General features: G+C 40.2%; 2 protein-coding genes across 3 annotated transcripts in view; one reads left to right on the forward strand and one right to left on the reverse strand.

Moving 5' to 3' along the window:
* Positions 1-10,859, forward strand: part of LOC103765024 (cohesin subunit SA-2) — a 58,821-nt gene extending 47,962 nt beyond the window's left edge. The window contains exons 27-33 of the mRNA XM_018084125.2: positions 311-412; positions 1,723-1,877; positions 1,988-2,116; positions 5,785-5,975; positions 7,058-7,232; positions 8,215-8,308; positions 9,844-10,859. Coding sequence (XP_017939614.1) covers positions 311-412; positions 1,723-1,877; positions 1,988-2,116; positions 5,785-5,975; positions 7,058-7,232; positions 8,215-8,308; positions 9,844-9,852 — 855 coding nt within the window. The 3' untranslated portion in view covers positions 9,853-10,859. The remainder of the gene's footprint in view (positions 1-310; positions 413-1,722; positions 1,878-1,987; positions 2,117-5,784; positions 5,976-7,057; positions 7,233-8,214; positions 8,309-9,843) is intronic.
* Positions 10,860-12,188: 1,329 nt separating this feature from the next.
* PPP2R3B (protein phosphatase 2 regulatory subunit B''beta) overlaps positions 12,189-14,514 on the reverse strand; it is a 46,405-nt gene continuing 44,079 nt past the window's right edge. The window contains exon 13 of one of the 2 annotated variants that reach the window (XM_018084126.2): positions 12,189-13,405. In XM_018084126.2, coding sequence (XP_017939615.1) covers positions 13,261-13,405 — 145 coding nt within the window. In that variant the 3' untranslated portion in view covers positions 12,189-13,260. The remainder of the gene's footprint in view (positions 13,406-14,514) is intronic. The other variant, XM_018084127.2, reaches the window with a different exon arrangement.

The following is a 14,514-nucleotide window of genomic DNA, read 5'->3' on the forward strand; positions in this document are numbered from 1 at the left end:
TCTTGGCAGGCACTGGTTAAATACAGAAACCTCTCTTTTTCTCTCCCAAAGAGGCTTTGTTCTTTTGTTGTAATTAATACTTAATAATTTCAGTAAAACTTTAATCCTCACATTACTCTTAAAAGAGTATCCCATTGCTTTACGTATGAAATAATGTAAAAAGTCCAGTTTTCATCTTCTAACTTGAGTGTTTGGATACTGGGAGTGTTTTATGAACTTCTTGTGTCACATGAACAGTCACATGTTTTGTGTACTTCCAGTGCTAAAGAAGGGTAATGATAATTCTCATTTGTTTTGTTGCTATTACTAGACCTACAATGATTTTGGAGACATAATTAAAGAACTGTTAAGCAAGATGAGACACAATAATAAAATGCAGAGTGCCAAGACACTGATTCTTTGTCTGCAGCAGGTAAGGTTATGATTAAAGTAAGTTACTAGGGGCACTTACAACAGCTGTATTCATAGTGAAGATTTTTACCTACTGTGCCATAATTATTCATAATCATTAGAAAACCTAGTGAAAGAAATTATTTCCTTTCCTGTCTTTCTGTGTGTATGTTGTTTTGGCATGTCATAATTAAAACTCCTTTAAATTCATTACATCAATTTTAAAAGGTAATTTTGTGCTTGATTTTTTTGGTCATGATTTTAATCTTCAAGTATGTTAGAACTGATGTGAGATTATGAAGTGTTTCTTGGGACATGGTAAGTATTCTTTTAACCTTAATAAATGTTAAGGATATTGTGCTGTGTTTTATGGATTATCTAAATTTCTGTTGAATTTGAGGAACCACGGATGTGCCTATGGCTGGTCAGCTCCAACCCCCTGTATTTTCAGCATTTTTTTCTGGAGAAAAGTGGGTTGCAGCTCTTCTGAAGGGTCTCAGTTGCTGTGGTTTGCAGCTTCTGACTGATAGCCAGTTAGCTATTCTAACAGCTGGTTTTTCCTGCTCTGCCCATGGCCAGAGCTGCCTGTAGCTTGGAGTCATGCTGTAATCCAGAGAGCAGGCTCCTCCCAGAGGGTACTGATACATGAGCTTTGCTTATTTCACACCCATTGCCAGGGCTTAGATCTGTGAACTAGCCCTTGAAATCTGAGCTTAGATGAGGCTAAGCAGCATTTGGCTACATATATTCTGCTGACATAGTCACGACTTTGTGTTTAGGTATCACATAGACAACAGGCCCTTTTTGGCCTTTGCTTGACCTTGAAAGTTAACAGGTTGAAGAGAAGAAGCTACTTCCATATTCTGTTAGGAAAAAACCCCAAAGCATATTTAGTTGGGGTCAAGATGTGCTTTTGACCCACTCTCAGAAATTGGACTGTGCTGCTGTCAGACTTGCTGCTTTGTAGCTTTCTGCTACTCTGAAAGCCTCTCAGGCAAATTAGGCTTCTGGGGCTTAGTTCAGAAGTCCCAAGAGGAGATGGGGTCAGTGGAACCACCATCTTCAGGAATTGGTTCTCTGTTTATGCACATTGGTTTTTATTTTTATTTTTTTGATTTGTTCCCGTCTGTTGAGCTCACCTGTGTCCTTTGTGTCAAGTTGGTGGTTGTTGTTCATTCATGCACTTCAGAAACAATTGACTAACCTGCTCTTTTGTAAGGCTTCTGTCCGTGTAAGGCAACTGTTGCTTGCTGTGCATGTCTCTCTGTCTTCCTGGTGCTCTGTTTGTCTGTTGGATTACCTGTGTTTGCTTATCTGAGACTTCTCTTGCAGCTGTTTCAGACACATGCAGAAAGCCAAGACAGCAGTAGTGGTGTGGACTTCTCCTCTGCTTCCTTTACAAACATCAAAGAACTTGCTCGTCGCTTTTCACTAACATTTGGTTGGGACCAAGTGAAATCTAGAGAATCTATAGCCATGATACACAAGTATGTGCCATGTAACATCACGTTGTCTGTGGTCATTGCTTTTGTTAGTTGTCTATTTTAACTGTTTTATTACTCTGTTCTTTTTTTTTCTATTTTTTTTCTTCCAATAGGGAAGGGATTGAATTTGCTTTTCAAGGAGCTACTAGAGGAGATGGAAAATGCTTGCCTCCTAACTTGGGCTTTCTGTTAATCATCAGTGAATTTTCCAACAAGCTGTTAAAGCCAGACAAAAGACTAGTGTAAGTTAAGTTCTTGTACACCATCATACACAGTCTGTGACTTGTGTATCCCTGTACACAGGACACTTGAGCTTCAGTATGGCAGAATTTGCTCAAGGGCTTTTCAGAGACCTCTGAAATCATTCTGTCCCTGAGGCTGTTTGAGAGACACTTGTTGATTTTTTTAGTAGTAGTTATTTCAGGAAGAAACAGTGCATGGATCATTATTTTGTAATGATCTAATTCCACAGCTTCAGGCCTTAATTACCTGAATTCCATGGTGTATATTTGGAATATATGTGTGACATCTTCATAATGTGGATATTTAAATTCAAGAATTTATTATTTACATGCAAATATGCCCTGATCAGTGGACCCGTGTTTTACAGTGGTTTAAATATTTACATTTAATAAGAATGATAGCCTTATTTTGGCATCATGGGGCATTATATGTCTGAGTGGAGAGATGTATGTCTCTTATTCCCTTCACCTGCCTCATCTCCAGTCAATTTTCAGAAGGAAGTAACATTCTTCCTTCTATTTGACCTTTAGCATTACTTCCTTTCTCAGTGCTGCTTATTTTGGATCTGGGTCTCTGCATTTCAGTATTTTATTTATAGATACTGTAAAACCCAGGTATTTCCATTTTCCTGAGAGCATATTTGAAGACCTGGGAATGTAAGATGAAACGTTAAGACACATCTGCGTTTTTGAATTTCTGAGCAAATCACTCCAGTACATGAGAAGGAAAGTTTCACTTTTGAAAGAAAGTCAGCAGAAATGGAAAAAACCCCAACTATCACATCTTGCTGAGCTCTGTGTTGCTCCTGTGATGCTTTGTCTTAAGTTGAAGGATAACTTTCATGAGGAACATCAACCAGGTTTTATGTAACATGGGTCAAGGCTGGTAAAATGTCTACTTTCCTGTTACTTCACATAACACAATTTATTAACAATTGCCAGCTACACAGACAGTTCATTTGAAACATTAATTTGAACCCAGAATGCAAAATGCAGAAGAAAAATAGCTAACATATACTGATTACAAACCCTGATAAACATAAAGGGGATAATCTATGGGTATTGGTAACTTCCTTTTCTATTCTTGCATTTTTCTCAGATGGGAATCTTTGAGATCTGCAACTAAAACTGGTTTTCACAGAATCCACAGGATGTCAAAGATAATCTTGTCCCAACCCTCCTGCCATGAGCAGGGACACCTTCCGCTAGACCAGGTTGATCAAAACCCTATTCAGCCTGGCCTTGAACACTTCCAGGGATGGGACTTACACAACTTCTCTGAGCAATCTGTTCCACTGCCTTACCACCCTCACAGTCAAGAATTTCATCCTAATATCTAATCTAAACCCACTCTGTTTCAGTGTAAAGCCATTAAAAGCCTTGTCCTATCTCTATGTGCTCCTGTAAAAAATCCCTCTCCAGCTCTCTTGTAGGCTCCCTTTAGGTACTGGAAGGTGTTGTAAGTTGTGCCCAAAGCCTTTTCTTCTCCAGGCTAAACAATTCCAACTCTCTCTGTCTGTTTTCATAGGGAAAGTGCTCCAGGCCCCAGATTGTACAGTTTCTGTATAACTCTGTTCATATTGTATGGATTTTAAAGAACTATCATAATCTGTGGTGACACCCATGCAATAATTAGCTTTCTGTTAATCCATACTTGAAAAATTGTCATTTCATTTACCTCTAAGGAGTAGTTTCTAATTCAACAAGTGGAAAATATTTAATTGTTGATGTGGGCAAATTTAAAGCTAAATCCTGCTTTAGCTAAACTCTTTTCCTAAGACTATATTTAACCTCTTGATCAGAGGATATGCTCTAGAAGTATATTCCTGAATGTGTTACATACATTCAGGTAGGTTTATTGATTGAAAAGTTTTGTGGGAAATACAGAATCTAGCAGAGAATGCACTTGACTTCAGTTCTTACTGCTTTGGACCTTCCCACTGCTGCTGGGAACAAATGGGAAACAATAAAAATCACAAGAGGGGAAATTGCAATTTATCCACAAGTACATTCATACTATGTTTCTAGAATAACAGTTTCTATTCTGGGAAGCCTAAAGTGCCTTGCAGGGGCTGGAGATTATATTTCCTCTTAGAAATATTTATGTTTATCTCTATCATAAATTATTGAATGGAATGTTTTAGGTCAACATGAACTTTTAGAAATAAACATCTGGTTATTTTCATTTTTCTTATTAATCATAGGATTGATGTCCAAGTCTGTATGTTAACATATGTGAACGTACCTGTAACAGATGAGATACAGAATATGGGCATTTGTTAGAAAGGGCTATATTTCAACACCATCAAAGTATATGGACTTCAACCCTCTCCCCTGTAATTGCTTAGGCTGTAGCAGTAAAATACCTGACTTGTCAATTGCTCTGTACCACAAAATGCACACAAGAAATGAATTGCTGAATAGCAAGCAGCATGAAGGGCCTGATTCCTGAATCAGTAGGAGTCTTTCCATTAACATTGATAGCAGTTGGATTAGACTCTGAAACTGTAGTTACAATATGTGCTTGTTTGAAACCAACAAATTCCATTACCAGGGTTTCTTGATCCCTGGGGCCCCCCAAGGCCAGAAATTGTTTTGGAGACTGTGCTTACCCTGACCTCCTCTCAGCACTGGTTTTCTTGTTTTGCAAAGTGAATGAAATGTCTGATATTTTCCAGACCACTCTCCTAATCACAAAAAGAATAATATACTGTACAGGCTGGCGTTAGAACTGTCACTTCTGGTTTTTGCTAAGGTGGGGTTTGTTTTAGTGACACTAGGCTTGATTTCAAAGTGATGAACTGTAGCTGAAATGTGGTGAATATCCAGTTTCTAATCCTAAGTCAGACTTTGGCTTTCTTTTCTTATTGTTATGAAGTAGGAACGAGTCAGAAAGACTTTGTCAGAAATGTCCTGTTTTTCAAAAAGAATGTTTGAAGAAGGCCTCTTTGCTCCAGAAAAGGTGATAGCTTCACCTGGGATTCAGGAAGGCCTGAAGTCATCTCTGGATTGTATCAGACAGAACAGGGATTTGAAACAATGTTTCCCACATCCCGCCTGTTGTCATAACTGCAGAGCTGTTAACTGCTTGTTGCAGACACTTGGAATTTTACTGAGAAGCTGAAAGAATTGGATTGTTTTTGAGATGATACAATAGAAAAGTGGTTTAACTGATTTTTTTTTTAAAATTTTGACAGAATAGGCACTCATGGTGTAAATACCCCATTTCCTGACCTCTATTGTTTTCTGTACTATTGAATCACAAGGAGCATCTCTCACCTGGGATCCCCTTTGTGATGCAGTCCATGAGGCAGAAAAGGCCAGCAGTAGGAGTGCATCCTCACAGAATTCTGCTCCATTCAAATTGCTACTGGCAGCAGCAGTTGGCAGTGCCTTTCCCTGCACAGGAAATTCTTCCTATAAGCTGATGTAATTTTGTAATTTCTGTGGATCTAATGTTGTTTCTAATGCTAAAATTTAAGCACTCTTTTAGCTTTGAAGGAATTTGTATTTTAAATAGATATTTCAGAGAAGGGGGAAGCCCTTTGTTCAACAGTTCTGTCTGCACCTTTAGAGAGTAAAGGGAAAAGCCTTTCTAGCAATACCTGCCCCAGACGTTGAAGGGAAAGATACTGAGTTTCCTTATGCTTGCTTTTGTTTTTCCTCAGGTACACTTACTTACAGAGGTACATAGCAGAACCACTGCCCTGCAGAGGAGATGGATGGCAGCCCTTGGTCTGGTACAGAAACTCTTTATTGGCAAATGAAGATGAGGAGAGCTCTGCCCTCGGCAATTTGGGAGAGTGGCCCCCTGTGGGCACATCTAAGACATCTTCTTTTAAAAGGAAATTGTCTAATGGTATGAAAACTTCCCTGTTCTTGATCAGCTGTGTTTGCTTTGTCTGTCTGTCAAAATTGCTGTACTTGCTATTTTGCTTTGCTTTACCAAATTTGCATTTGCTAACATGCACTTCATGCTTTGCATTAGCAGTACAGTACCACAGTGAGTTGGATGTTGGGACTTTACAGTTCGAACTGGGTTTTTTTTCTCCAACTTTGTTGATATTAAAGGCCCCTTCATCACTTAAGAGCAGTAAGGTTGGGCTGAAAACTCTGAGTGAGCAGAATTCAAGATTATCTGAATTCTACTCTGTACTGAGATCTGGCATTTGTGCCACTGAGACTTTGTTGATGGCTTTTAATTGTTAAGGGCATTGTTGCTTTAGGCCTTGTAGGTAATTGAGACAGGAGAGGCATTTCCAGAAGTTGATTCAGATCTTCAGCCCAGATGAACTTCAGCCAAATCATCTTCTAGGGTTTTTCTCTCTGTTGAATTTCGAGGGAGCCTGTAAGATTATATTCCTGCTTTTAAGAGTTATAGTTTGGTGGGCTGCATCCAAACTTTAGCAGCATTCATGGACTTCCAATCTGTAATTAAATATTCACTGCATGGATATGACAGGACTTAGTTAAAATGTAATAAAGCCAGTATGAAAACAATTGCTAATAACAATGCTAAGTGCTATGGACATGTGCAGTCATATGTGGAGGAAAGGAAATTTTTCCAGTATCCCTTAGTTTCTTTCTCATCCTTTCTTGTAAATTTTCTTCTCGGTGGCTTGCCTTCAGAGAGCTTGTTCCCTTGTGTCCCCAAAGGTCCTCTTTTCTTGAGGGTTATGTAGACTCAGCAGTACAGATAGCGGTTATGGACCAGGGCCAAGTCCATAAATCTAGATTGCAAAAATGACCAGTGGGCAAATTAAATGGATTTTCTTTTAAGTGGCTTTAAGCTGTCTCCTTCAATAAATGAATGCTTTGCTCCAGATCTCCTTTTGAGCTTGGCCCCATTGTTTCACTGCTGTGGGGAACACGCTGGAAATGTCCATCTCAAGACCTCTGAGGGTGATGCTGAAGAGCAGTTCTGTTTGCTGTCTGTTCCAGGGTCTTTGCCTGAAACCAGCCAGACTGAAGTAGCAAGCAAAGCCCCAGAACAGCAGTGCACTTCCCAGCTTCCCTCTGCAGCAGGAAAAAACAGAAAGAGGCTGAAATCTCGAGAGATGTGCTTGCAGGAACGTTTGCCATTCCTTTGTCCAGGAGGGCTACGCAGAAGATACTGGTGAGAGTTTTATGTCTTACAAGCTCCTTCACTTGTCCAGGTATTGACAGTTGGGGTCTATCTATCCACCTCTGCTTCTGTTTTTTTATAATACTTATGGGCAAAGGATGTGTGCCCCTCCTGTCTTTCTTATGGGCACTGTCCCGAAGACATGTTTCCTTAGTCCAATATCTACATTTGCTGCTTTAGCCTGCCACTGTCACAGGGCTTCCATGCCTTCTTGGACTAATATCGAGTGTACAGAGAAAAAGACAAGGAAGGAGGAAAGTCCCCCGTGCCACTTCTCTTGTCCTGATTAGAGGGGCTGTGGTGTTGGTTACTCCCTGGCTGTTTGCTGCAGCCAGATAAGTGTTTTCTGTATCTCTGGAAATGAAAGAGGATTCTTGTCTCTGCAGATTTGCTATTAACTATTGCATAACTGGTGGCTTCCTTTTAGAGAAGTGTCTGTCTGTGTGCAGCAGGCACACATGCCTAAGTGAAACCCCATGGAACTTGGATATGAGAAGTGTTGCAGAAATAGGGAGTCTGGAGTCTACTTCTGAGCTCTGTAAAGCAATCAAAGAGCTCAGTTGCAATAGTTCCCTTTAATACAGGTAATTTATTGAGGTGTTAGGTGCCATTTCCTATATTGGTAGGTTAAAAGGGGAGATATAAATCTCAGAAAGATGCATACTTTTCCATGTTTTCAGGGACACTTGTTAGATGGACCTGGTGAATACAAGTAAAATAGAACAAAAATTTATTTAACATGAAGGTAACCCCTGTTTAAATCAAGTTTTTTTTTCTGAAATGCTTTATTGGAAATTCCTTAGAGCATAACCTGTTTCATACCTGGGAAATTCTGGGCCAGTAACTTTAGGCTACCTTACATGGATATCAGCAGCAGAAGTATCTGCCTTAAATGCACTTGTGCAATGTACAACCTCTGTTATGAGCTTTCTCAAGACTTAGCTTTTTTTCGGTTTATCTTTTTTGTTTTCAGCAAAGATGAGATTAAGACAGAAGATGTCTCAGAGGACGGTCAAGCAGGAGGCACAGCAGAAGATGTTGATGTTGATGTTGTTGGTGCAGATCAGGTAATTCTGGCTCAGGTTTTCCACTTGTAGTTGAGGTGGTGAATGTGAGGTCAGAGACTCCTGAGTAACCATCTAGCAGCAAAGGGGGCTGCTCTTATGTGGTCCCTTTCAGGATGAGAAAAGGGGGATTCCACTCTTCCCTTTCCAGCTGTAGCTGTAGTTTCCTCCTTCACCTCAATCTGCATTTTAAGGCAATTCTTGTAGCATCTAGACATCCTTAGGTACACTGAACGCCAGCTAGGATGCGTTAAGAGGAGAATCCCATTTCCTTTTTTGCCGTACGGTGAAGCTTCCCGATTAAGAGACATTTGCTGCAGTTGCTTTGTGTTACCAACACATTGCAGAGATGGCACTGCTGCGTGGCCTGCAGGGAATATTTGCTTTAGAAATCGTGTTTGCATTGTGCTCTTTGGATTGAAAGACTCAAAATGTGTCTGATCACTGGTCAGCCCTGGGCTGTCGCTGGAGCGTCCCATGTTTCTTGCCCTTTTCCAGTCAAGGCTGTTGGGCAGATTAAATTGTCCCCAAAGCAGCTGGGGATTTGAAGGGAAGCATGAGAACATTGTGGGCTTGGAGTGGCAGCCAGTGTAGCCGGGGGGTTGTCTTGTAGGCACTGATTGCCTTTGGGATCAAAGTTTGGCAGAGCTGCAGCTGTCTGCCTGGATCTCAGCTCAGCCCTGGAATGGATACTTGCAGCAGAGAAAGACTTTTAGGCCTTTGAGGCAGTGGAGTGCAAGGACTCAAATAGGACATTGTACAGCAGGGTCTTGCAGAGTGACTGTACAGAAAGGGGTGCAGTGGCCATGAGTTTTCCTGTGCTGCAGCTACGCACAGCTTTCTGTCCTCTAAAGGTTTACCGTGTCAGCCACTGCAGGAGCCTGAGTGGTTCCTTCAGGTTTTTCTCCTGTATTTTGCCCTGCTCTCTGCACTTTAGAATGCTACTAACTCGGTGTTTGGCAGATAGTTTTTTTGCAGTGGGTAAGGCAACCCCTTGATTTCCAGTGGCTCTGGTTATCTGGGATCTAACAGCCACATTCAGACTTTGCATGATTTTTGACTTTTTAAATGAGTTTTTCCTGTAAAGTTGATCAAAGGGTTCCTTTTCATATGAGTGGTGGGCTTTTTTCTTTTGTTTTGTTTTTAAAGAGGACTAGAAGGAAAAAAGGGACTTCTACCTTTTCTTCAAGTCATATGTGTGTTAAAATGTAGATTGTATGGACCATGTACTTGGAGCAGCTCCTACTGAAGATAGATAATAGAAGAATTTAAATCCATGGAGCAAGATTGAAGCCATATATAAAATGCACTACTTATCCAGTGTGTGGCCTTTCCCTGTAGTGCCTTTTCTGGGCTTCTTGGGGTATAGAAATGCTTATTTCCTTTTGTGGAGGCTAAATATAGTTCTTTCCAAGAGCTGGCTCTATGGCCAAGCTGGCGGATGGTTAGATGCTACAATGTTATTCAGATTCCTTATGTGCTCTTACATGATGTCTTCTTTATAGTACAAGACTGATTTCTCTTTTCTTATGGTATAGGACAGTTAAGACACTGAGAGGATGAACAGAAGCGAAGAACACACTATGTTTTTTTCTGCAAATTGTTTAACTAGAAAATGTGGTTGTGAGGGCATCCACTGAGACAGCAGGAGACACGTATCAAGGTGAATCTCTGCCTGTGGGCATCCACCCAGAACCAGTTCGTAGCACTGCGGTTGATTTCTCCCTGTTGCTGGTTGTGGGTGTTACTCATGTGGCTGCTGCCCTTCCAAGGCTGTGGGTGTTAGGAGCATCGGTACTCAGTTGCATCCTGGTCCTTGATGCTGCCTTGGAAAAATTACCAACTGAAGGACTGGAATCGGGGTATAGACGAATTTTGAATCAAAGACTCTGTGAACTAGGTGAGACAAGTTTGTTTGAATCAGGGCAGGGGCAGAGTTCCGCTGCATGTGTTCTTTACCATTTGAGGTAACCAAGGTGGATATCTACTTGTTTCCTCTTACCTGATGCTGGGGAGAAAGGAGCCTGGCCCAGTTACGAACACTGTGACCTGCTGGGTGACGGCAAGTGCCATTTCCTGCCTGTAAAATGGAAAACCTGGATCAAATCATCTGAAAGTATTTCTAAATTCCATTGCTTAGAGAGATGTGGTTAGTGGTCTGTGGGCATCAGGACATGTTCCCAGGAGACTTGCATCAAGGCTTCCAGGTAACAAAGAAAGAAACAGCAGACCAGCTGACTGAGTACTTTCCTCTGGAAGAAATCCCTTGTACACAGCCATCATGTGGTATTTACTTGGAAAATGTAAAGCCTGGAAAGACAATGTAAATAGACTGTAAATAATTACAAGTAGGGTTTTTTCATTAAGAGTTTGCAAATGATCTTCACTCAAGACTGTTCAGAGGCAGTAGGTGGGGGAGTGGTGGGTGCTTTCACTGACACTTTGGCGCTGCTCCATGGAATTGTATATTGCAGTAATGCTATCAGCTTTTTTATATATATATATATATATTTTGGATTGTAACTGTGTAAAATAAACTACAGAACTACTGCTATCCATTAGTACTGAATGTGCAAGTGATACTCCCACACTATGTCTGGAGGAAAGAAGAGCAGCAATGCCTGCTGGCTTTCCTGTTTGTTCTGTTATTCAACAGGCTGAGAAGGGAGTTCCTATAAACATGGAAGTGAAAGCCACGACTGTCTCCCAGGTATTGGGTACTCTGAATTGGCAACAGTAAACCCATGTTTCCTTTTGTGTAGTTGGGGGTGCAGTGGGCTAATGCAAGGGGTGAGGTAGCACTCCTAAGATAATGCAGTTCTTAGTTGCCCTGTGACTTGGTCAGTAACTCCCCATACCTGGACCATGGTAGTGATGTTTCCCTAATCCATCTAGATTTGTGGATTTAGGCCTAAGCATGCACCAGGTAGGCAGAATACAGCTTGACTAAGAAAACAGTTATCCCTGGGATCACATCAAGCATACAACTGCTTTAATTCTTGTATGGGAATTACCCTCCTGGGGAAAGGTACAGTAATCGTTATAGTTCATGTAAGAAAAGGCACTTCCACAGTAACAGCATAATTTGCTCTTCTTAGGAGAGAAGGGAGTTGGTTATCACAAGTATAATAGAGAGTAGGATTTAACAGGCACTTCATTAAACACAAAGTGTCAGCAACAGCTACAGGCTCTGCAGGAGAGATCGACCTTGCACCATAGCTCTGTGTAACAGAGAAATGTCACTGTGTGCTGAGAAAGCCTGTGGCTGTTCATCGCCCATTTACAAACCCCGTTTTTAGGAAGGGTTTCAGGTAGGAAAAAGCAGCAGGCCACCACCTCTTGCACTTCAACAGATGTTCAGGATCACGTAGAAAAGGTGGTTGCTCATCCTTTCCCACAGCACCTTAGGGAACACAGCTTAACATAAATGCTCTGTTTATCTTTACTGTTTAAAAGCTCCCAACCATGGGCAAAAGGCATCCAACTAACAGTGGAGAAATTTGACATTGGTGAGTCTCTTAAAATTGGAATAATCAACCTCAATTATCTTTTTTTTTTTAAGAATCCTTTGAATGGTATTAAAATGACTTGAGTTTTCCTCACTAAGGTTCCCCAACACTTTAGCAATAGGTTTCATTACTTAAGATACACAGGTGTGTAGGTCTGTACAGGAGATAGTGTGGTGAGTCGAGCAGAACAGATTTCTCTACACCACTCCCAGCTGCTCAGCAATACTCTCTTTTGGATGAAGAAAAACCTGCTAGAGGCTGATTGCTCTGAATATGCAGCTTGTTGTCATTATCAACCCAGACTGCATACCTGTGTAACCCATCCTATTGTGAGTTGTTCTTTAGTAGTAAGACATTACTGTGTGCAGTATGTAACAATTAGAAGTGTTACATTACATGTAGGAAAATCTTTATTTGAAAATACAAACATGTTTTTTTAAACATTTTAAAGATCTACACTGCAACCAAAAAAATAAATTACATCTTTTTGTACATTTTTTTCCCCCAACAAAATCTGTTTAACATTTAAGAGTGAGGCAACAATTTCATGCTGCTGTGACACTGATGAATTCACGGAATGTGTCAATAGCAAACAAGCGAGGGGGGGGGACAGACAAAAGCATTGAATGCCCACAACAAATTAGTGCACATCACTTATCAAGTAACATTTATACAAAGGATTTTTTAAAAAAAATTGGTTCCTTCTACATGAATTAACACACCCATTTTGGATCAAGTATGAACACTAAAACAGACTTCATTGTAATAAGCTTTTTATGATTAACATCAATGAAAAGACTGAAGTTTAAAAGGGCAAGCAAAATTAAATTTGGGGCAAACAAGGACTACACAGAAGAAAAGCAACTTGTCTTGGGCATTTGCTTTCCTTGTATACTACTAATATGGTCAGCCTGTCAAACAAAACTCTGCTTGTAAATGAGCACTGAATTGTGCACTCATTGTCATGTCTCTTCCTTGCCAAGGCATAAAACCACTAGGGCTGTCTATGAGTGTAAGCGCATTGCAGGCCAGGTATAAATTGTCTCCTTACCTCCCATACCAGGAGAGAAATACCTGTTCACAGGCAGGACGGAGATGGTCAGTGCACCACACGTCAACTTTGAGAGAATTATACAGTTCTCTAAAAAACAGTAGATTACTTTTCTCTAAAGTCAAATATTGTTATTCTTCCAAAAAGGAATTATGCAACATCTGTAAATAAATATTTTAATCTATTTTAAAAACTATAAACTATTGAATAAATACAAAAATTTTCATCATACCATACAAATACGCTTCTTTTACTTAGAAGGTAGTGTAGTGATTAAATATTTTTAGCACAAAACTAAGCTGACCTCCAGGAAACAAACCCCACTGAAACGTATTGGTGTGTAGCAGACCTGCTGCAGACTGTCCTTTTCTGCAAGTGTTGACCATAAGTAACCTCTACTCAAAATCCTCTTCATAGTCATATTCATCCAAGTCTACATCAGCCAGATGGGAAGGCATTTCAAAAAATGGTCTTTTCTCCATTTGATACTTTAGGACATTGGCCTTCTGATGGTCTACAGGATTCAGTTCTGCTTCATACCTAGTGGTAGACACAAAAAAGAAATTGAAAGAGTCTGTCTATGCCAGGGAGCACCTAAAAGTTGGAACACTAACAAGGCATCTGCGAGAAGAACGGATTTTCCAATATTATATATTTACAGTAAAGAAACATGTAAGGAGAAGCAGCACTAGGGTTCTGTAATAATTACATCAATTTAAGCTGCATCATATGCAGAACTTCCCTGTGCCATACACAGCTTTACTGAGGGGATTCAAAGCACACACTGCTTTATGGACTATGCATAGGTTAGAAACAAGACTAAGTATTTGCCAGAAACCCCTCAAGTGTCAAGAAAGCTGAAATGAGGCTCAATTATGAAGAACAAACTACAGCAGTTGATATGACAAAAGAGACAGAGTACGGAATTGAGAATCTTATTAAAATTTGTGCGAGTGCGGGGAAGCAATAGCAGCCATGTTTTTAAGCAGATGCTGGAAAGCAAAAGACAACTGTTTAATCAGAAACTACTGATAACCACCTGCTGGTGATGCAAATGCAAAGATGGATAACTAACTCAAGTCAGTGAATGATATTTTAAAAAGATTAGCTTCAACACTTTTTATGTGGGATCAATCTGTAATTCATATCCTTTAAAAAAATAAGTCTGTGGAGATTTATAGTGTCAGATTAAAGAACTGACCATTTCCTGGGCTAGGGTGACTCAGGTTCATGCATGTCTTCCCAAGCACTACTGAATCTCATCTCGACACCTGATTATTTCCCTCTGCTTAACACAACTATGCAGAGAATGACCTTTAGATACTGCGGTATGTGTTATTTAAACATACTTTATAAAGGCATTACGTGCTGATTAGGAGAAGTGTTATTTCAGAGAAAGACATAGGGCAAAGAAGAGCTAAATACTAAGAATCCACTATGAACACTAAAACAGAGCAGCACCTTGGGTTCCTCCCATAAGTTCACCGCTGATTTAAACAGAAAACAAAAGCCATCTGAAGGTTTACTTCACCAAGTAACACATTTAAAAACTAGGGTTTGGAAAAAGAGATGCATATTCTACCATAACAACAGTTTTGGCTCACACACCTGTACTTGACAGTCTCCTACACCGTTAATGGCATATTTTT

This window comes from Manacus vitellinus, unplaced genomic scaffold (genome assembly GCF_001715985.3).
Source record: "Manacus vitellinus isolate BGI_N305 unplaced genomic scaffold, ASM171598v3 scaffold_7_pilon, whole genome shotgun sequence".
Taxonomy (NCBI): domain Eukaryota; kingdom Metazoa; phylum Chordata; class Aves; order Passeriformes; family Pipridae; genus Manacus; species Manacus vitellinus.